Below are 20,802 nucleotides of genomic sequence, written 5' to 3'. Positions count from 1 at the left end.
TTTTCGGTGTCCTGGGCTAAGGCCTCGCTGCAGACCGTGTGGCTCTGAGCCGAAGCCTAGCCCCTCAGTGAGCTACACGAGAGACAGCTTGTCCTCCCTCTACCTCGTAGCTCTGCTGTGCACGTCTGGTTCCACCTCCTCCCTGTTTGCTGTGTGGCCTTAGCAAGTCCCTTCCCCTCTCTGGCCTCATAATTCCAACTATAAAATAAGCGATGGTCTAGAGCAGGGTTTTCAAATATTTTAAAGTCTTAGAACCAACTGCTGTTGGCCTGTGGAGGCCCAGGAGGATTGTGGGCAATGGAGGAGCACAGTCTCTGTGTGGAGGCTCCAAAGATGGCTGTCTTGTGCTGGTGCGGACTCACAAGGTCTGGTGAGTGGGTCTGTAGGGTGACACCCTCTTCCATATGCAGAAGAGCTCAAAGTGGCACTGCCCAGTGGAAACCAGGGTAGAGAGCCCAGAAACTTGCCCTCCTACCCAGGACCCTGGGGCTTCTTGCAGGCCGGTTTGACTGGCGGCCTAATCACTTCCAAGAACTCTCTAGATTTAAAGTCATCTGTGCAAGTCATTGTGCGGGAGGCCCAGAGGGGCATGAGGATCTTGCAAAGAAATATGGACACTGTCATGAAACTGGAAAGAGTCCACAGCTGAGAGTGTAACTCAGAGCAAATCGCTGCTCCTCTTGTCCCCTCTTTATCCCCCTCTGTAAAATGGAGGTGTTGGTTTACATCACGGAGGCCATGCATGCACATTGGGCCATCCGGTGCCCATGGCAGACATTGCTAATGGATCACTCTGTCTTGCTGGTGCTCCTTTCTCACAGCCCCTGCAGGAAAACAGCCCCAGTCCCCGTGCCCCACTGGCGCTCCCTCTTTAGATGTTTTGCTCCATCTCCCAGGTCATTCCAGGCCGCCCCCAGCATTGCAGAGCCAGGAAAGAAAGGGCTTCCAGTTACAGAAATGTTGTGGGCTCATTGGCGTATAAACAACAGAACTCCAGATGGAGTGAGAATGGCAAAGAATTCCACGAAAACAGTACCGCCCTCATTCCCGAGCCTCCCCCCCGGCACCAGCACAGTGATTGACATGTCTGCAAACCCCCTGTACTATATATTCTGAATTCAGTATTTTTCTCCAAATGGATTCACTTTTTCACTTAAATTATTTTTAAGGGGAAACTTGAGCTGTCTACCATACATGGAAAACCAATAGCACTTGCTAGAAATAGGAAACTAAATACGAAGGAAAAAGAAAATCAATGTGTTGAAGTTTTTCCTGGCTAGCATTCCTGCCCTGAGGTCTTCTGTCCCTTCTTTAAGAAAAGAGACCAGCAAGTGGTGGAGAGGGTGTTGAAAAGCCATTCTTGCTCGCTTTCTGAGCCAGCCCGGTGCGAAGTGAATGGCAGAGACTAACTTTCTCACTCTGGTATGCCTACATTTTAGTGTTGAGTCCCCGTATCACCTAAAGCTAGCTCCTTCATCCCTAGAGACACAGTGATTAAGGAAAGATTATCATCTTGAAAAGCCCTTGGACCAGACCCTTCCCCACCCCCACTCCCAAACCCCCCAGAATCAAACCTCTGGCCATTGCAACAGGTGACCGATGTGGCGCCCCACTCCTAATTACGAAACAACTTGGAATTTCAGCCCCACCAAATGGCTTTGCAAAGCAAAGTGAGATTGGAGGACGTTCCCTTGAGCCTCAGAGATTTTATTCACGAGCAAAAAGACCTTCTCATGTTTTCAAGTTCACATGATGAAGACATATGAGATCACAGCGCCCCTGAGGCCCGGGGCGGGGCAGCAGCTGTGTCATAGCTCCCGCCTTGGGGATGGATTCTGGGACCTGTCCCAGAGCTGCGGCCATGGGCAGAGATCGGGGCCAGTGGGCCTGCAGGCACAGGACGTGGCACGTAACCAGAGCTACTGGGGGCATGTGGGGCACGCACCCCATTTCTGCCCACTGCTTAGCTTCGCCCAGGCCTGGCTCCTGGTGTTTCTCACGGTCCTCTTAGCTTTGTTCTGGTTTAGATCTTAATTCATGGATGAACTGACCCTTTGACTGTTGTCACTTGGAAACGGGACCTAAATTTCTATGTGCTAATGGGGGCCCTCCAGCACCCCCACTCCGTTGGGCTGGGTTGGACCTTCCAAGGAAGGTGAGGGTGAAAGGGTTAGGCAGCCTTCATCCAACATTCTCCCTCTGGTCCCAGCCAAAAGTGGAGATTCTAACCAACGTAGATTCCATTTCTGGAGCTCTAAAAGTACATTGCATTCAATTTGTACAATTGCCCATGAGGTAGAAAGGACAAGCACCCTTATCCCCATTTTCCTGAGAACCATGGAAGCTCAAAGAGGCAGAGAACTTGCCCTAACGCTGAGGTCCGGGCCGAGGCCTCACTACCGACTCCCGTCGCCCCACCCGTACGCTCCCACTTATGCCGTCAGCTGTCCCTGCGCCCAGTAGGTGCTCTGGTCTGGAAGGATGTTCCAGAGGGACGGCCCCACGACTGAGCTGGGGTAATGAGAGAAGCTGGCCTGGCGTTGAGGGCCACAGCACGTTTCTTCCTGTCCTCCTAGGAAAGTGACCCCTTTTTTTTTTCTGATTATAAAAGACATTGTAGAAAATCTGGAAAATACAAGAAAGCTTCAAGAACAGAATTTTTTAGTCTTTCATGTTCCTACCAACCCAGAGCAAACTGTGTGTGTGTGTGTCTGACAGATATACGTACACACATTTATATACAGTACAGTCAATTGCGTGATTCACACATTCCATATTTGGGAACTTGTCTACTTGATAAAATTTACTTGTAATCCAACATCAATACTCGTAGCACCTTTAAAGTCACTCGCAGGCCTGGGCATGTGCATAACAGCCAAAAATTTGTGTCGCCCGATGTGCACGTTCCTAGCTGAGGTTGAGCAAGGTGACATTCTACCTTCTTGTTTCAGCTCTTATGCTCTAAGCGAGTGTCTTTTTCATGCTCTTTTTAGTACCACATTTTTCTTTACATTTTGGTGCTTTTTGCTGGTCATTTATTTCACCATTTAAAATGGCCCCGAAAGGTGGCACTGAAGTGCCTGCTCTCTGTGTTCCTAACCTCAGGAGGGCTGGGATGTGCCTTATGGGGAAAATACGCATGTTAGAGGAGGTTCATTCAGGCGTGAGTTACAGAGCTGTTGGCCACGAGTTCAGTGTGAATGAATTCCCAGCGTATGTTAAATAAGGTGTCTGAACAGAAACGCAAGGCTGTGTATTGATGAGTTGACTAAAATGTGGCCAGAGGCTCGCAGGACCCTAACCCTCTACTTCCCCTAGAAGCAGTGGTCCAGTATTTGCTCAGTGCCCACGATGACTTTATAGAACGTGATCACTACAGATGATACTTGCATGTGTACACACACACTCACCTTTATATATAATGTACATGATTGCGGGGGGGATTGAGGTTACATTGTATTAGCCTGTTCTTTTTATCTACCTGGTACCTGAGCTTCCCCCTGTATATCATACAATTTTTTTCAGTTGCACAAAAACCCTCTTCACGCCAAAAGGGGAATTAGTGGGAAGGCCCAGGACCCTGTCGTGTGTCGCACAAGCCATCAGTGGACCGGCTGGCCCTGGAAGCAGTAACTGGAGTGCTGGCAGGAGCCACGCGTGGCTGTCCCTGCCTCTCTGCAGACCAGATGTCTGTCACACAGTGTGGCGGTGGTGGCTCGGGAGGGAGCCGACACGTGTAGGTCTAATTCTAGATCCCTGAGAGACAACCTGACTGGCCTGCCTGGGCCAGTCAGCTGTGGCTGTGGCACAGGCAGGACAGGTGGTGCTTCTCAAGTGTGGGGTCCACAGATGAACTGGAGGCATCTGCCAGAGGGCTTCGTTTCTGTCTTCTAAAAGCAGTCTAAGTTGAAGAAAAGTGGCTTCTGGAGGCCCCAGGACAGGGCAGTCCTCAGAGGACAGGGTCACTGTGACCCAGGCGACAGGACACCTAATCCTGTCCTTGAACAGATGGGGTTTTCTGACCTCCTAGTGCAGCTCCTGGCAAGGTCAGACTGACCCAGGACTCTCTGGGACAGTCCCCAACCCTGGTAGAGGAGGAAAGGCCAGGGCACTTGAAGCTGGCACCACGCAGGCTCACGTGTGGGGCCAGACATGGAGCTCCCCTCTGCTCAGGCTGAGGCCCAAGGGTAGGAGGCGAGAGGGCCCTCCCCACAAACACCCGTGGAGAGAGCACAGGACCCTGACTCACCCAGCAGTTGGGGGAACCTGTGCCCCAGGCTCAGAGGAGCGGGGCCTGCATACCTGGCACCGTGGAGGGCAGTGCCTCTGCACCCCAGTGGGGCCCAGAGAAGACAGGGGACATGGGGTGGTGGGGACAGGTGGGTGGCTGTGGGAGGTGCGTCAGTAGAGGCAGTGAGCAGAGACGAGGTCTCCCTCAGTTTTATGTCACGATGATGATAATGACACCTTCTATTTATGGAACATTTATCATGTGCCAGACACGTGCTAAGTGCTCTACATGCATATTCTCGGTTAATTGTCACCCCAGCTCTGAGGTTGATACTGTTACGATCCCCGTTTTTCACAGAGGAGTAGCTGAGTTGCACAGAGGCTAAGCCATTTTCCCAAGACCACACAGCTAGTTGAGATGGAAGCAGAATCCGGGCCGTCAACCCCTGCACTCCACAGCCTTCTGGCAGGCAGGCGCTCACAGCAGTTAGGAGAACGAGCAGGCATCTCCCTGCTGGCCCACAGTCCAGCCATGGCCCCTGGTGCAGCTAGGCCGGCGGGGCTGGGCGGAACCTGGGCCAGAGTCTCTGCGCTTCGTACATTGGGACCTCAGACAAGTCACTGCATTGCTGAGCTTCATCTTTCTCTGGGAAAATGTGGGAAGTGGGTGCCGAGCCTGCGCTTGTGGGGATTTGGGAGAGACCAAGGCCCACCCCTACCCCACAGCTCGCCCCTTGCCACCAGTTCACCTCCTCAGTGACTTAGAGGAAGTGAAGAAACCCAGGATTTCTGGCTCTGGTGACACTGAGCCCTAGTGGGAAACCCAGGCCTGGAAAGCCTGGACTTTGTGAATCACAGAGTCCACTGCTGAGATTGTGTAAGAAGGGCCCCACTGTGGAGATTGTGTAAGAAGGGATTTTGATGGTGGCTAGTTCCTGTTCAAAGCCTCCTGTGGGGCAGCAGGAGGAAACCCTGTGTCCCTCAGACACCAGTGTGGTCTCTGTGCTTCCTCATTCCCAGAGGGAGGGAGTCCCAGCTGTTCCCTGAGACTTGCTCTTCTCGGCATAAGTTAGGGGGGCGGGGGGTGATGAAGCAGGACAGTGGGTAGAGGGGACAGGCAAAGGGGTGGGACGAGCTGACAGACACAGCCAGGCTCCCTTTGCACAGACCACAGGTCTCCCAGGATGGGCACTCCCGTCTGCGAGGGCTCAACCTCCTGGCATCTGGATTTCTTCCTCATTTGCTCACAAGACAGATTTTCCATCATGCTCGTCACCGGACACCCAGCACTCAGTGAACAGGACAGGCACGTTCCCTGCCGTCATGAAACTTAGACCCTAGTGGGAAAGCATCCACTCAGGCAGTGCAGTAAAGTATGATTGACTGTCATGAGGAAGTGGGTGCCAAGGAGACATTTGTCTGGAGACCCAACCTTATGTTGGTGAGGAGGGAGCAGTCAGGGAGGGCTTTCTGGAGGAAGTAACATTTGGGCTACTCCCTCAGTAGACTTGTAGAACATCCCACTTTCTGGATTTGTCTGATCATTTCCTTCTGGTGTCATTCAGCTTGTTCCTCTGTCTGCTATATTTCCTATAAATTGGAACTTAGAACAAGAGGCTTGATTTCAGGTTAAACATTTTGGCGACAATACTCGTACTTGCCAGAAAATATTGCATCATCTCGGGGGCCACACAGTGTCTGACTGTTCTATTGGTGATGCTATTTGATCACCTGGTTAGTTGTGACTGCCAGATTTCTCCATTGAAAAGGGATGTGTTTTGCTGGGAATGTAATCGTGGGGTGATAACTTTCACACCATGTGACTATCCTGTTCTCCAGTGGCCTTTCACCCAGTGGTTCAGTGTCCACCAAGAACTTTCCCGGAGTGGCTGTGCCGTCTTGTCTTCCCACCGGCAATGTATAAGAGTTCCAGTAGCCCCACATTTTTGTCAGCACTTGTTTTTGTCAGTGTTTTTTTATTTTAGCCTTTCTAAGTAGATGCCTGGTGATATCTTGACATGGTTACAATTTGCTTTTCTCTAATGGCTAACGATGTTGAACATCTTTTTGCACCTATTGATGAAGTGTCTGTTCAGATCTCTTGTCCATCTTATAACCAGGTTGGTTGTTTCCTTACTGTTGAGTTTTGAGAAATTTTTTAACATGTTCCGGATAGAAGTCCTTTCTCAGATATATAGCATGTGTTTGGAGGGCTATACCATGAAAAAAGTGTTAGTGTCATTTCCAGAGAACATGACATGGGCTATGTAAATCACTAAAGGAAATCTGCTTTTTAAAAAATTATTCCTTTTTTAAAATTGTGATAAAGTATATGTAACATACATTTTGCCATTTCAGCCGTTGCTCAGTGTACAGTTCAGTGGCATTCAGCATAGTCACTTTGCCGTGCAGATGTCACCACCATCTCCCAACAGAGCTCTTCATTTTCACAAACTGAAACTCCATGCCCGTTACATACTAACTCCCCACCCCTTCCCCCAGCCCCTGGCACCCACCATTCTGCTGTCTGTCTCTGTGAACTGACGAAGGACTTCATATCAGGGGAATCATACAGTATTTGTGTGTTTGTGACCGGCTGATTTCACTCTGCATAATGTCTTCAAGCTTCATCCGTGTCGTGCCATGTGTTGGAATGTCCTTCGTTTTTAAGGCCGAATGACAGTCCATAATGGTATATGCCACATTTTGATTTCCGTTTATCTATCCGTGGACACTTGGATTTGTTCCTCCTTTTGGCTGTTGTGAGTGTGCTGCCATGAAGAAATCCACTTTTCATTTCTTAATGCCAGTCCACTGAGTATTAACTTGGTTTACAATATAATGTAAAAGCCAAGGTTGATGTGTTAGGATTGCTTTGGTTACAAGGAACAGAAACTAACTCAAACTGGCTTAAACAAGAAAGGGAAGGTTTTGGTTTGTGTCAGTGAAATGTCCAGGATGCTGGCTCCAGGGGAGCCATCGTGTGGCCAGGGACAGCAGTGCTCTGGTTGGCCAGGCCTGGGACACGTGCCCACTCCCTCTCCCAAAGACAAGGGGAGGGAGAGGAGTGGTCTTCCAAGGAAATTAAGTGCTATTACAAAAAGAAGGAGAAAGGGGCTACAGGTGAGCAGGAATATTGGACAGCTGCTCTGTGCACACCTCGTGTGTGCCACGCATTGGGCAGGGCCCCATGTACGTTAGTCATTGTGGTGGATTATCAGGGGAGATTATTGTCCCTGTTTTAGTGAGGACACTGCAGCCAGAGAGGTTGGTACCTTGTGAGTCTCGCCCAGCAGCAGGGCTGGCATTGGAACCCAGTGTACATGCTCTTGCACCAGCCCCCAAACCCTGGGCAAGGCCAAAGCTTTGTGCCGGGACAATTCTCATTAAAAAATTAGATCTATGCCTAAAAAGGCAGACACCAACTTGTGTTCAGGGATTCATTCCAATAAGCCAATTAGGCCTGCTGCAGAGTCTTTGTACTGTACGTACAGAACCTGAAAAATTGTGAACAAGAGATCAAGAATGAATTGTGTAAGCAGAGTTTTTTTCCATTTACGAGTGTATGCTTTTTGTTGGTTTTAAGAAAAAATATAATTTTTGATGATCTTTTTTCCCCCCTTGTTTTTTAACCCACATTGGTATTGTCTTAAATGGTTATTCACACTTTGCTTAAACATCTCCCAGTGATGGGGATCTTTGATGTGTTATATTCTGGGCCTGTCTCTTAAGTGTCAGAGCAAAAGTCCCAGGGCTGACTTGCACTGGCTCTGATTGGCCCTGCACAGGTCATGTGTTCATTCTTCAACCAATCACCATGGATAGTGAATAGTACCCACATCTGTATCCAAGGGACTATGCTGAGGTGGGGAAGGAGGTTCCCGGAAGAAAAGTCAAGGTGCTCTGGTTGGAAGAAAGGTTAATCAATACTGGGGAAAAAGTAACAGATGTCCACTGCCCACGTGTTATTTATCTTCATTCATGTATGTGTCGTTTCTCCAGCTAACCCTCGGCTCACTGAGGGCAGGAACCCTGCCTGTTGCCCCCATGGCTTCTAACAGCACTGAGCCCTCATGTTTATATAGCATTTCTCTGTTTCCGAAGAGCTTTTTCACATGCATATTTTTTAACTGGCAAAACTACCCTGTAACAACAGATAATTTATGCGAGCGAGAAATGGTCATAGTGTGCTGATCGCTTGGCCTTTGAGTGTCCGGGGGGTGTCCAGGGCCGCCAGTCCCCAGCCAGGGGCTTCTTGGCCTCGAGCTGCCACCTCCGTTTGCCCAGCTATGTCATCAGTGTATTTTTTACTTTCTGTGTGTGTTGTGACTTGTGATAAAGGTTGGAAACATGGTCCTGTGGTTTGTAAAGTGGTTCCCATCCTCAGTCTCCCCAGCTCCTCGCAGTATCACACGAAGCAGATGCTGTTAGCCCAACTCTCAGATGGAGAAATTGGCAAGAAATCCTTACCCTGCTGAAAATCACAGCACCTCCTGAGCTGAGCAGGGTACTCACACTTTCCCATACTTGGTTTCACTTAGTCCTCGGCACAACTCCCAAAGGTGAGGGTTATTATACCCATTTTATTGAGGAGGAAGCGGAGGCTCAGAGAGAGCAAGTAACTTGTCTCAAGTCACACAGCCGATCAGCAGAAGAGCTGAGATTCAAACCCAGGTCTTTGTGACTCTGAGCCCTGTGCTTTGCTTGCAAGTCCTGGAGATGGAAAGCGCGCCCTCCCCCACTTTGGTATTAACACCTGTGTCCTCTGTCCCTCTCCGCAGGTTTACATTATCCGGGTCACGTGGTCCAGTGGCTCCACGGAGGCCATCTATCGGCGCTACAGCAAATTCTTTGACCTCCAGGTAAGGACTTGGGGCCTCCAGTGAGCTGCGGGGTGGGAAAGACTTTAATTGGACTTCAGAGCCCCGACACAATGGACGTACAGTATTATTTTTATTTCCTAGAATTAAAAATAACATCCATGCCCTCACGTTTGCATCACATGTACTGGATTGGAACCATACAGAGAAGATTAGCATGGACTTGTGCAAGGATGACAGGCAACTCTGTGGAGTGTGCCGTGTTAAGGAGAGGTGTCCATCACGGTGCGACAGAAGTAATGGGCTTCATTGCTTTGCGTTTTGTAGTCAGTCTTTTCCAAATTAAAAAAAGGCTGCTTGTTGACTGCTCCAGAATAGAGGGCGATCTGGAAATCTGTGCCTTTGGAGTGCAGATCTTGAACTTGTGTTGTGAGCTGTCATCGTGTTTGCTGCTGAGCTCAGTTTGTTGAGCGTGTTCAGAGCTCTTGGGGCCGTTCTGCTCTGAAGACAGACCCACATCTCTTGCCTCACTTTGATCTCTGAGCTCAGCTCCTGAAATGCCTGCTGAGCTCTGAGGGCACCACTCTCACCCCCGAGGCCTTGCGTTTGCCCTTCCTCTCCTGGCACACACCCCTATGCCCCCCTAACCCACACGTTGGCTCGGGTAACTCCTGCTGCCCTTCAGGACTCACATCCTCTAGGAAGCCTGGTCTGACTGTGTTCTCCAGCCAGCGAGGGCTGCCTCTTCTGCACCTCACAGCTCTGTGTGTCCCTCTGTCCTGACTCTACTCAAGTTGTTTGCTTGTCTGTCTTCCCCTCTAGACTGGGACTCTTGAGGACCGGACCCACATCTTCATCATCTTCTCTCTTCTTAATGTTTTATTCAAGGATTCAAATGTGTCTAGTCAGGTTTGGTGAATAAATGAATGAATGAATGAATGAACAAATGAACAAACGAATGAACAACCACCATGAGCGCCACCAGTCTCATAGGGTGCCAGGCAAATGTGGACAGCTCAGTGTAAGCCCATCCCCACTGGGGTAAAAGAACTCTAATCTGTGGGGCAGTAGCTTTATCTTGATGTCACCAAAAGCCAGCAACTCAAACGAGTGTGTCTGTATGAAAAGTCACAGGGCCCAGTATGACATAATAAAGTCCTTTAGAAAACATGGGCCTCGGGAGTAAATGGGAACTTGCCCAGCTTCCTGTACCCACAAGTTCTTCTTCCTGAACCCGTGAGACAGTGGTGAAGGACTTGTCACCTCACAGGCCGATGCAAGGCCTCATCCTGAACTGACTACCTTCCTTTCCTCTGTGTGCCAGTTAGGACACTTCAGTTGCAGGTGACAGAAACCCAACTCAAACTGGCTTAAGTCAACAGGGATTTTTTGTCTGGTGCAACTGAATATCCTTGGAGAAGAAACGTTGTGGGCTTCAGGCACAGCTTGATCCAGGGTTTTCCTTTGTAGCCTTCCACCCAGCTCCTTCCTCTTATTCTTCGCTCCTCCTTCCATGGTGTTGGCTCTATCCTCAGATCCTACATGATTACAAAATGCTCTGGGCTCACACTCAGCAGGAAGGATTGAAAGGTCACTTCCCTGAAGTCCCAGCTAACATGGTCTTGTGTTTCATGGGCTCATCGCTAAGCCTATCAGGATAGTTGAGGACTGTGGGCTTCTCTGGATCCCTACTCTGCCCCTGGAGTCAGGGTGGGGACTGAGCCCTGGAGAGAGCAGCTGTGATCAGATGTAAAGTAGGCGTCGCTGGGCCGGCAGAAGACAGCCCTCGGCCTCCCCACGCCAGCCTGTCTCCTCGCCTCACATGTGCTCTCTGATATTAACTACAGGCCTCCTTGGTTGTATGGACCTAATCTGTTCCTGGGAGTGTTGAACAGAGAATTTTCAGAGCCTGTGTTCCATTATTTTAAAGGGGGAGGGGCAATAACAATGTGCTCCTAACCTTTTCCCCAGAGAGCTCTAAAATAGTCTCTAACGCCTTCCTAACAAACTGCCAAGAGTCATTGCGTAATGTAAAGCAATGGAGACACAGTACCGAAGTATTTAGAATGTGATGTTTTGTGTTCACTATGTAACAGAATCACAGGATCATATGCAAGTGACGTTTTTCTTCTGGTCTGCAGCAAACAGGTACTGAATGTAAATACACAAAGAGGCTGTATGTTAAAGATGCTAAGATACTGTCTAAAATGGACGTGGCAGGAGCAGGCACGGGCAGGGAAGGGCTGAACCCTGGGGGAGAGGAAGGGCAGAAGGTAGCGGTGAGCCCAGTGCCTTTAACCGCCATGAGCAGCAGACACAGTCCTGAGTGAGAATGACCGAGAGCCACACCCGCTTACCCAGATCCCTTACAGCAGGTCTGCAGATCAAAGCGTGAACGCTGGGTAAACATTTTGCAAGTTGCTAGACTGACTTTTCATGCACTGAGGGGCTGCAATGGGAGGGCTACCTGTATTTTGCTTTTAGAGGCCTCTTACCTGTGTGAAACTTCCAAGAAAGGACGCAGGGGGCAGAGAACAATGACAAGTGTGATTGCTCTCCTAGGAATTCTGGACACCCACAGAGCAAACACCCACTCGACTAGCTCAGAGAGGAAGAGAGACGTAGGGGCAGTTTGATGGGAGGAAGCAGGTGTGCCCCCATGGAACCCAAAGTAGGAAATACAGCTGGCCTCACTGCTCAGAACCGGCGACAGAATGACCCCCCAGAGGCCCAGCAGCTCCCTGGCTGGGTGTCATTGTGGCTGCAGGATCTCCCGTCGTCGAGCCAGCATCCTTTTCCCAGCAGCCTCTCTGGACCAGCTTCCTACACTTGCCCATTGGCCTAAGTGTGGAAATGTCCTTCTCTGTTGTCAACGCACTGCAGTTTCCAGGTGCTAGTTCCGGTTTCCAGGAGAGAGAATCTGACTATCTGAGTCCTGGGTCAGAGCCGACCCCAAGCCTGTCAGCTGTGGCCGAGGTGGGAGGTCCTTGGTACAGCCTCAGCTGGAGGAGTTTCAGTGAGAATGGCATGGGGAGGAAGCCCTGAAAGCACACAGGGAAATGGCAGGGTGTGATGGATTCGAGTTCCCTGTTCCACTACAGCCCAGGGCTTCAGACCTTGACTTCTGGGCTTAGACAGACCTCGTTCAGGTCTCAGCTTGGTGTCACGTCTGTAAGTTTCTGTCAGTTTCCCCATCTGCATATTAAGAATGAAAGTGCTTCTCTCCTGTGTCTATTGTGACCGAGTTCTGCCTTGCTCAGTAAGTGTGTTAGCTGTCATCTGTTGTCCCTCTGCTAAGATGGGACTTGCCTGTGGTGACGTCTTTTGGGAATGCCTCCCAGGGGAGTGTCATGGGGCTCTCTGGCCCAGAGCCTGGACTCCCTCCACTCTCCTGTTCTCACTCAACTTTCTTATTTTCACCAGAACTTACAAGTGAGGTTTTCTTCCCCACTCAGAATAATTGGTAATAATTAGGGGTTTGCTGTAGCATGAATAGCTGCCTCAGACTGCCCTCCTGAAACAAAGTTGTCCAAAGACAGGTTTCAGCAGCTTTTAAAGAATCCCAGATGGGTGGCTGGAATGGGAAAGTCATGGGATTCCAGAGGGTCCTGCTATCCTGGAAATGGCCTGCCTTCCACCCCCGCACCCCAGAGGGGGAAACTGGAAGAAGGCAAGGCCAGAGTCAGCTGTTCCCAAGGACCAGGCAAGGAGGCCAGCCCTTGTGGGGCTGCAACACCCTAAAGCTCGATGATTTCATGATTCCACCCTCCCCTCCCTCCTGTCTGGCGAGTAGCCTTGGTTTTTTCAGAAGTAACTTGGCTCAAAGAGTATGGGAAGGGCCAAGCTTTCGTGGAGGAACAGCTAGGCCAGTGTGGTGTAATGGAAAAAGTCGGGAGACTTGGGGCCCAGCCACCTGTGCTGTGTGGCCTTGGGCCCTCCCCTTAACCCCTCTGTGCCTGATTGCCCTCATCAGTAACATGAGGTAATGATAATAGAAACAGCTGCGATTCCTGGACCCCTGACTGCATCTAGATGTAGTGACTCATTTAATCCTCATGTCAAGCTTATCGAATTATACAGATGAAGACACACAGGCTCAGAGAGGCTAAGTCATTTTCCCAAGGTCACACAGCTAGTCAATCAGCACTTGGATTTGAAGCTGGGCAGGCAACACCAGAGTCCAAAGTCTTAGCCAGTCTGCTGTCTAGTGCTTCCCTCTCTAGTGGCTACTTAGCAAGTTTCCTATGGCGTTAAAAGTGATGATGTGTGTTGAGAAGAAGCAAAGCCATAGAGACCCAAAGCAGATTAGTGGTTGCCAGGAGTTGGGGGGAGGGGGAAAGGAAGAGAAATAGCTAATGGGTATCTTTCTGGGGTGATGAAAGTGTTCTGGAATTAGTGGTCGTGGTTGCACAATCTTGCGTATATACTAAAAACCACTGAACTGTATACTTTAAAAGGTTGAATTTTATGGTACGTGAAGTATATCTAGTTTCTTTTCTTAAGAAAGTGATGGTGTGGGTGAGAGCAGTTTTTGGGCTGTCAAGGCCTGAGCAAATGTTAGCTGTTGGGATTGGTGATGGGTGTAGGTTGCTGCTAGGAATTGGCATAGTTAGAGCAGGAGATGATGCCAGTTTAATAGCGTGGTTCAGATCCTGGGCTTTGATCCACACGCTGCCACTTTCTGGCCGTGAGATCTTGTTTTAGTCAGAACTGTTTTAGTTGCAGATGACAGAAACCCAGTCAAGATGGATTATTCAAAAAGAACATTGCTAAGTAAACGTCACAGAGAAGATGAAGGGCATCTGGCTTCAGGTATGGCTGGATCTAGGGACCACATTGTCAGTGAGGACCTGCCTTTCTCCACTTCCTGACTTTCTCCATGTCCAGGCAGGGTGCCTCCTGGTGTGGTGGCGGCCACAGGTCCAAGCTGTATCCACAGGTCAGCTCAGGGTAAAGAGAGCACCCCAACAGTTTAAGCAAAAGTCTCATTGGCTCATCTTGGCTCGACGGCCGGGCCTGTCAGGGCCAACTCAGGGACTGGAGGAGAATGAGCATCACGCCGATGCATGTAGGAACAGCTGGCATTTCTGTTTGCCCAGAAGAAATCAGAGAACTGCCGCCAAAGAACGGGAAATGGCCTGTGGGTGACAGAAAGCAGTAACTGTCCCCTCTGGTGGGAACAGGGCATTCAGGCAGAGGAAACAGTCTGCAGAGAAGCCGCCTGCAGTAGAAGGAAGGAGTGTGACTCAGGCTCTTTTGTGGGGAAACAGACTCACAGTCACTGGCAAGAAGGTCCCCTTTATGACATTCACCTTCCGATGTGATCTCCTAACTCTCTTGTCTTAGAAAAGCTGGACCCTAATAGTCAGGCCCGCCTTGACTGGTTGACATCTGGCCACTGTCTGCCAAGAAGCCCCCACGCTCCACCACAGAAGCCAAAGAGAAGGGAGCATGTTCTCCCATCTTTTCTGGGAGTAGGTATAGGGGTGGCAGAACTGAAGAGCTCTCACTCCCCAGGCAGACCGTGCCCAGGTAGGAGGGCTTCCCAGCGAGACCCCCGCCAACACCTGCTAGGACCGCACCCACCGTATTTATCCAACTACTGCCTTTGCCGACACTTAGGCACATTCTTTCCCCCAGACATTGTCTTCTGAAACTGGGGTGTGCCTCCCACGTGTTGTACACACTTCATGGAATATTTTTTTCCTTCGGTCGGAAAGGCTGTTGCCTTATCAGTGGTGTGTAGCTGAGAAAATACAGTTGTGGCCTTTTCCCACACAGCCCTTCATTATTTGTAAACTACAAAGAGGCAATGTTCTGTTGGTCCGTTAGTCTGAACCCCAATCCAGGTCCTGTTCCTGCTACCTGGAACATAATTTCTCCTCTCCTAGAGAATGGCTGACCAAAGCAGTGAACCACTTTTTTTTCACTCTTTTGTTCCTTCATTGCTTCATTCTTTGTACAGATATCTACCATGTGCCGGTGAGGAGGTGGGCAGGCCAGAAGACAGACGGACCATTCGGGGTTGGGCTCAGAAAACGCTGACCTGGATGGGGGGGTGGGGGCAGTAAGGATGGGAGAAGTGGACACACAGTGGGGTCCCAGGCTCCATGTGGCAGGTCTATCAGGATGCCAGGGCATGTTGACGTTTAGACAGACCAGCTCCTCGGGGGACAGAATCCCCAAAGACAGCCCACCATGTGTCGTAGAGCAGGCCCAGGTACATCGTCACGTCCTGCTCCGAGGAACCACGTGGGGTCCCACCAGCCAGCAGCTGTATGTGACAGTCGCCCCAGCCCTTCTCCAAGCCTGTTCTGGCTATTCTAGGACATGGGGCTTTTGTGAGACTGAGGAAATCACCCCCTCCAAGTCCAGTCTGCTGCTAACACGAACCACGTGTGGACCTCCACGCCAGCTTCCATGGTATTTTCCTTGGACAGCATGTCTCCTTTCCCTCTACCACAAGCCGATGTCTTGAAAACTGCTGATGGAGTGTTCTCGTGGCTGTTGGAGGCTTGTGATGTGGCAGCTTGACGTGGCTCCCTCTCCCTTCCTACCCCACAGTGACTCACTTTCTTCCTCGGTTTCCATTCTTTCTCACCCTGAGCTCCACTTCCTTTTGTTCTCCGGGCGGAGGGGCGTGGATTTTCTGGTTTCCAGGGATAGCGTGTGCAGCTGGACTTCGCCCAGCATGCCTCTGGTGCCTTGCTGCAGCCTGGGTCTGGGTCCCCAGGGAGGTTCTGGAATGCTGCCTGTCTGCTTCAAGCCATGGGTGCCAAGTGTGACGGTCCCCTGGAGAGAAGCACCTGGTGGCCTATGAACCTTGACACACTAAGACCAAAAGCAAAATAGCTCCGAGGCCTCTGATCTTTTGTCCATATGAATGCGGTTACCACTGATAGAATGAGAAAGGAAACAAAGTAAAACTGGATATGGCGAAACCAGGAGGGTAAGTGTTGTGGTCCAGGCCTGTGCTGTTGAATATGGTGACCATGAGTCATGTGGGGCTATTTAAAGGTAAAGTTACGTTAATTAAAATTAAATTAGAAGTTGAGTGCCACAGTCGCAGAAGCCACATTTCAAGCGCTCAGTGGGCCACCTAGGGCTAGTGGCTGCCGTAAGGGACAGCAGAATGTAAGATGATTCCGTCATGGCAGAAAGTTCTAGTAGACAGCCCAGCAATGGCCACTGAGGGGACTTGGAGAGTCTGAGGGGTTTTGCCAACCTTAAAACACAGCCTCATAACAGACTATCACTCAGCCTTAAAAACGGAAGGACATTCCAACACATGATACAACGTGGGCGACCCCTGAAGTCCTACTAAGTGAAATAAGCCAGCCACAAAGAGCAACTCCTATGTGATTCCACTTGTCTGTGATACCCGGATTCGTAGAGATAGAAAGCAAAACGGTGGTTGCCAAGGGCTGGGAAGGGGACGGGGAGTTGGTGTTGAATGGATATAGAGTTTCAGTTTGGGATGACAGAGATGTTCTGGAGACGGATGGTGGGGATGGTGGCGCAACCACTGGACTGCACACTTACAATGGTTGAGATCATTTTATGTTATGTATACTCAGCGCGCGCGCACACACACACAGCTTCACGTGGGACTAAAAGTTATTCCCTAATAGCTTTCAGGATAAGATAATCCTTGTGGGCAGAGTGTGAGGAGGGGAACTTCTTGTTGAGCACCTGGAGTGTCCCCTGAGGGTCCCCACTCAGAATCATTTACACAACCACTCTGCCCAGCAGGCCGTGTGCCTCATTCTGCAGATGGTGAATCAGACTCGATGGGCGAGGTTATCTGCCCGAGGACACAGCTGGCAGGAGGAAGCGTGCGGATTAAACTCAGGACTATCTGGTTCCCAGGGGTAAAGTATCTGTGGTTAGACTTTGCAGCATTAAACCCAGGTCTGCTGCCTCAAATTAATAACATTTGGGAGACACCTTCGCTCTTGGGGCCACACTTATCTGGGTAAAACCAAGTCAGGACAGAGGGTGAGAGTAACTTCCTATGACAAGGCGGTGAGGGCCACAGGAGGACTGAACTTCTGGGCTGGGTGGGGCTTCTCAGCTGGTGTGTGCGCTTGGATGTGGCCCGACGGGAACCCTGGAGAATGGACACAGGCGTGGGAGAGTGGCTGGATTACTCGTACACAGCTTTTTGTTTTTTCAAAGTTCCCTTTCATGGTGCGCCAACATTGTCTTCAATGAATTGAGAGAGGGGAAAGAAGATTGTGTTAGACAGAACCTGTAAATCCCTAAAACACTCTATAGGGGCTGGTTTTAAAAAGAAAAGCATGCTGTTCACCTGTGTGTGGAGTATTAAACTTTCCTCATCTCTGCCTGATTTTTCACGGTCCTTAGTGGGGCAGGGGAGTGTAATGATCTCATAGACCCAAGCAGATTAACTGGGTGTCCGTGGTTTGTTCCGTAACACAACCTGGCAATTTGGGGAAAACAGGATGAAATGCCATCCGTGGAAGTCTGGTGGCCCTGGGGGTGTTGGTCACATGTCAGGTCCTATGGCTGGAGACCCCCAGGAAAACTGAGAATGGTCTCTGTCAGCTCTGAGCCTTCACAAATCTGGCAGCTGTGGACATAGAGAATTGTTTGCATGGTGCTCCGAGGTCCCACTGACATTGCCTTCTCCATTAGTTCGGATTTTTGAAAAGCTGAACAAAGTGAGCTTTTGTATATCAAATCACGTATTTCACGTAGTTCTTTTAAATGTCAGAGATCTCTTTATCATAGTTTTGGTATTCTTCCCCCTTTCTAGATGCAGATGTTGGACAAATTTCCCATGGAAGGAGGTCAGAAGGACCCCAAACAGCGGATCATTCCCTTTCTGCCAGGTAAGTGAGACGCGTGCTCTGAGAAGGGGTCTGTGGGGATCCAGTGTGGCCTCCGGAACTCTCGGCTCGTCCTCCTGGGAGCTTTGGCCCAGTGACCAATCTCAGTCATGTGGAGAAATGTGCTAAGAGTATGTGCCTTACGGTTAGATGCTGCACCATTTACTAGCTTAGGCAAGATACTTCACCCCTGGGAGCCTCAGTTTCTCCTACCTCTAAAATGGGAATAATTGGAGCGCATAAAGTTTTTGTGATGAGTTGCATCTGTTTTTATGGCTACCGTGTTAGTTTCCTGTTGTTTCATAACAAATTGCCACCAATTTAGCAGCTTAAAACAGCACCCATTTATTATCTCACAATTTGCTGGTCGGAAGTCCAGGCAGACTCAGCTGGGTGCTCTGCTTAGGGTCTCACAAGGCTGACACCAAGGTCTTGGCCAGGCTGGGATCTTATCTGGAGGATTTGGGGAAGAATCCACTTCCAGCCTCGCTCAGGTTGTTGGCAGAATTCACCTCCTTACAGCTCTAGAACTGAGATGCCTGTTTCCTTGCTGGCCGTCAGCCGGTGCTTCCAGAGGCCACCCGCATCCCTCCTCATGTGGCGTCTCCATCTCCAGGCTGGCAGTGAAGCGTTGAATCTTTCTTCTGCTTCGAATGGCCTCTGCTACCAGTCGGAGGAAGCTGTCTGCTTTGAAGGGCTCGTGTGACTACATGGTACACACGCGGCTAATGCAGCACACTGTCCCTCTCCTAACATGCACTGTGGCATATGCTGTAACAGGTGCCAGCAGTGATCGCGTCATAGCCACAGGCTCTGGGGTTTAGGCTGGGGCATCTTTGGGGGGCCATTTTGGATATTCTGTCTACCTACCATAGCTATCCAGCACCTTCTAAGTGCCAGTTACCACTCTAGGCCTAGGGAGAAATGAATGCACTCAGGGCTAGTCCTTGCTTTCAAGGCTTTCAGTGTACCTGTCCCCACTTCCACAAAAACATTCCTTACCAAAGGAATAGCATCAGGGCTTCAGCTCAGAAAGTGGGCCACCCAAACCAGTGTTGTTGCCTCAAGTAATAATAGCTGCCGTTGATTGGGGGTCTGCTGTGGGCCAGTGCCTGGGCTAAGTGCTTTACATTTGTTAACTCATTTAGTCCCCAAACAACCCTGCAGGGTAGACATTACTATGCTCATTTCACAGATAAGGACACTGAGACTCGGGAATTATAATCACTTGCCCAAATGGCAGAGCTGGGATTCAGACTCAGGTATGATTGGCTCCAAAATTCATGTCTGAAGTCAGGCGGCCTGGGTTGAAATCCCAGTGCCTCCCCGTTCACTCTGGTACCTTGCGTAAGTTCCTTCGGCACACTGAGTCTCATTTCTTCATGTGCAAATCGGAGATGATAATAGTGCATAAATAATAGAGTTGTTACGCAGGTTAGGTAAGTGCCTGGCACAGAACTAGCAGCAATCAAGTACTTACTGTTATTTTTATATACAGACTGTCAGCAAATTGACAGCCACCCTGAATCACAAGTACTTAGAGCTGGAAGGGTCCTTCAGATCTTTTTCACTTTGCAGAGGAGGGAGCAGGCCCAGCGATGGGACATACGGGAGCCCAGTCTCCCCTCCCCCACACCAGCATTGTCATTGGCACATGAGTGGGTTCTTCCAGGTGTCGTCATTGTTGAGTGGTTTTAGAGAGGTGTAGATGTGTTTGCCAGGCGCCCATCCACTGCGAGGATCATTTGCCTAAAAGGCTAATGTTTTTAGTACTCCAACGGGGAAAGTGTGCAGTCACACTGGAATTTTTTTTCCTATTGGAGAAAGTTCTGAGTGCCAGTTGCCAACGGCCAAATGTCAGTGTTCCAGAGCACATGCTTTGGAGCTAGACCCAGCCCTGTGACCTCAAGCGGATGACATCCGCCCCGCCCCTGCCCCCCGCCAAGCCTCAGTTTCCACATCTGTAAAATGGAACATGACCCCTTTTTCACAAGCTTATCTCCCTGGCACGTAGTAGGTTCTCAGTAAAGACAGAAACAGTGTCCTGTGACATTCCTTGGGAATTTCTTGGTATTTCATATCTTGGAGTCGTACTTAAATGTCAGTCTGGATATTCGGGTTGAACTGGGCTCTAAATGTGGGTTTTTCTTAAGAAAAGGAGAAGAGTGCGTTATAACTCTTGACTGGATAAAAGGCAAAACCAGCTGTGGAAAAACTTCCCAGAACAGAGAGGAACTTGAGCCGACCCTCTCCCAAGCCCCTGAAAGCTTTTGTGGTTACGTAATCCTTTTCTACCCACAAATTCATAAAAATGCTGTTCTCAGGGATTCGGCCTGGTTTTCCTGCTCAAGGCACCCACTTGTCGCTCGGAGAGGTCACACTGGGCCTCGGGATGCCTGGAGCGTCCCTTCTCCGCCCACCTCTTAGCTTTTTCTCAAGGCTGAGGCCAAGGGCAGGGACCCGTGGGGGAAATGCCCCCTCTCCTAGGGGTCACTTTTCTGCCAAGACTGCCACGTCAGCAGAACAAAAGCAAGTCTCACGCTAGCACAGAGGTGGGGGAGGGGAGAGCCGCCCTGTACAATTTTCCACCCCAGGCAGCAAGAGCTGGGGAAGCCAACTTGGCAGAGGAGAAGGCTTGAAAATTAAAAATTACAGTTTGGCCTTCTTCCACTGTGGAAAACAAAAGCCTGCTGGTTCCCACCAAAGGCTGTTGTCTCCGCTGAGCGCCCTTCCCACCCCGGGCAGGCTGGCCGGCGAGGGATGAGTGCAGTCTGCCTCGTGCTGCTTCCTCACAACTCGCACAGGAACACCGCGCTTCAGGCACAGACGAGGGGCTGCTGCCCCGTCAGACTCTCACCCGGGAGGTGCCGGCCAAGGACATGCCAGCCATCGGGTCTGTC

The 20,802-nt window shown here is 50.2% G+C and overlaps 1 protein-coding gene and 1 pseudogene across 2 annotated transcripts in view; both read left to right on the top strand.

Moving 5' to 3' along the window:
- The window catches only part of SH3PXD2B (SH3 and PX domains 2B), an 84,425-nt gene that overhangs the window by 18,029 nt on the left and 45,594 nt on the right, over nt 1-20,802 (top strand). For both annotated transcript variants that reach the window (XM_019741295.2, XM_074313901.1), the window contains exons 2-3: nt 9,012-9,092; nt 17,830-17,905. In XM_019741295.2, the coding sequence (XP_019596854.1) occupies nt 9,012-9,092; nt 17,830-17,905 (157 nt within the window). The remainder of the gene's footprint in view (nt 1-9,011; nt 9,093-17,829; nt 17,906-20,802) is intronic.
- LOC141567423 (U6 spliceosomal RNA) lies at nt 9,222-9,318 on the top strand (annotated as a pseudogene).

This window comes from Rhinolophus sinicus, linkage group LG10 (genome assembly GCF_036562045.2).
Source record: "Rhinolophus sinicus isolate RSC01 linkage group LG10, ASM3656204v1, whole genome shotgun sequence".
In the NCBI taxonomy this organism is placed as follows: domain Eukaryota; kingdom Metazoa; phylum Chordata; class Mammalia; order Chiroptera; family Rhinolophidae; genus Rhinolophus; species Rhinolophus sinicus.
The sequence above is the reverse complement of the archived record's forward strand: the minus strand, read 5'-3'. Positions and strand labels throughout refer to the sequence as shown.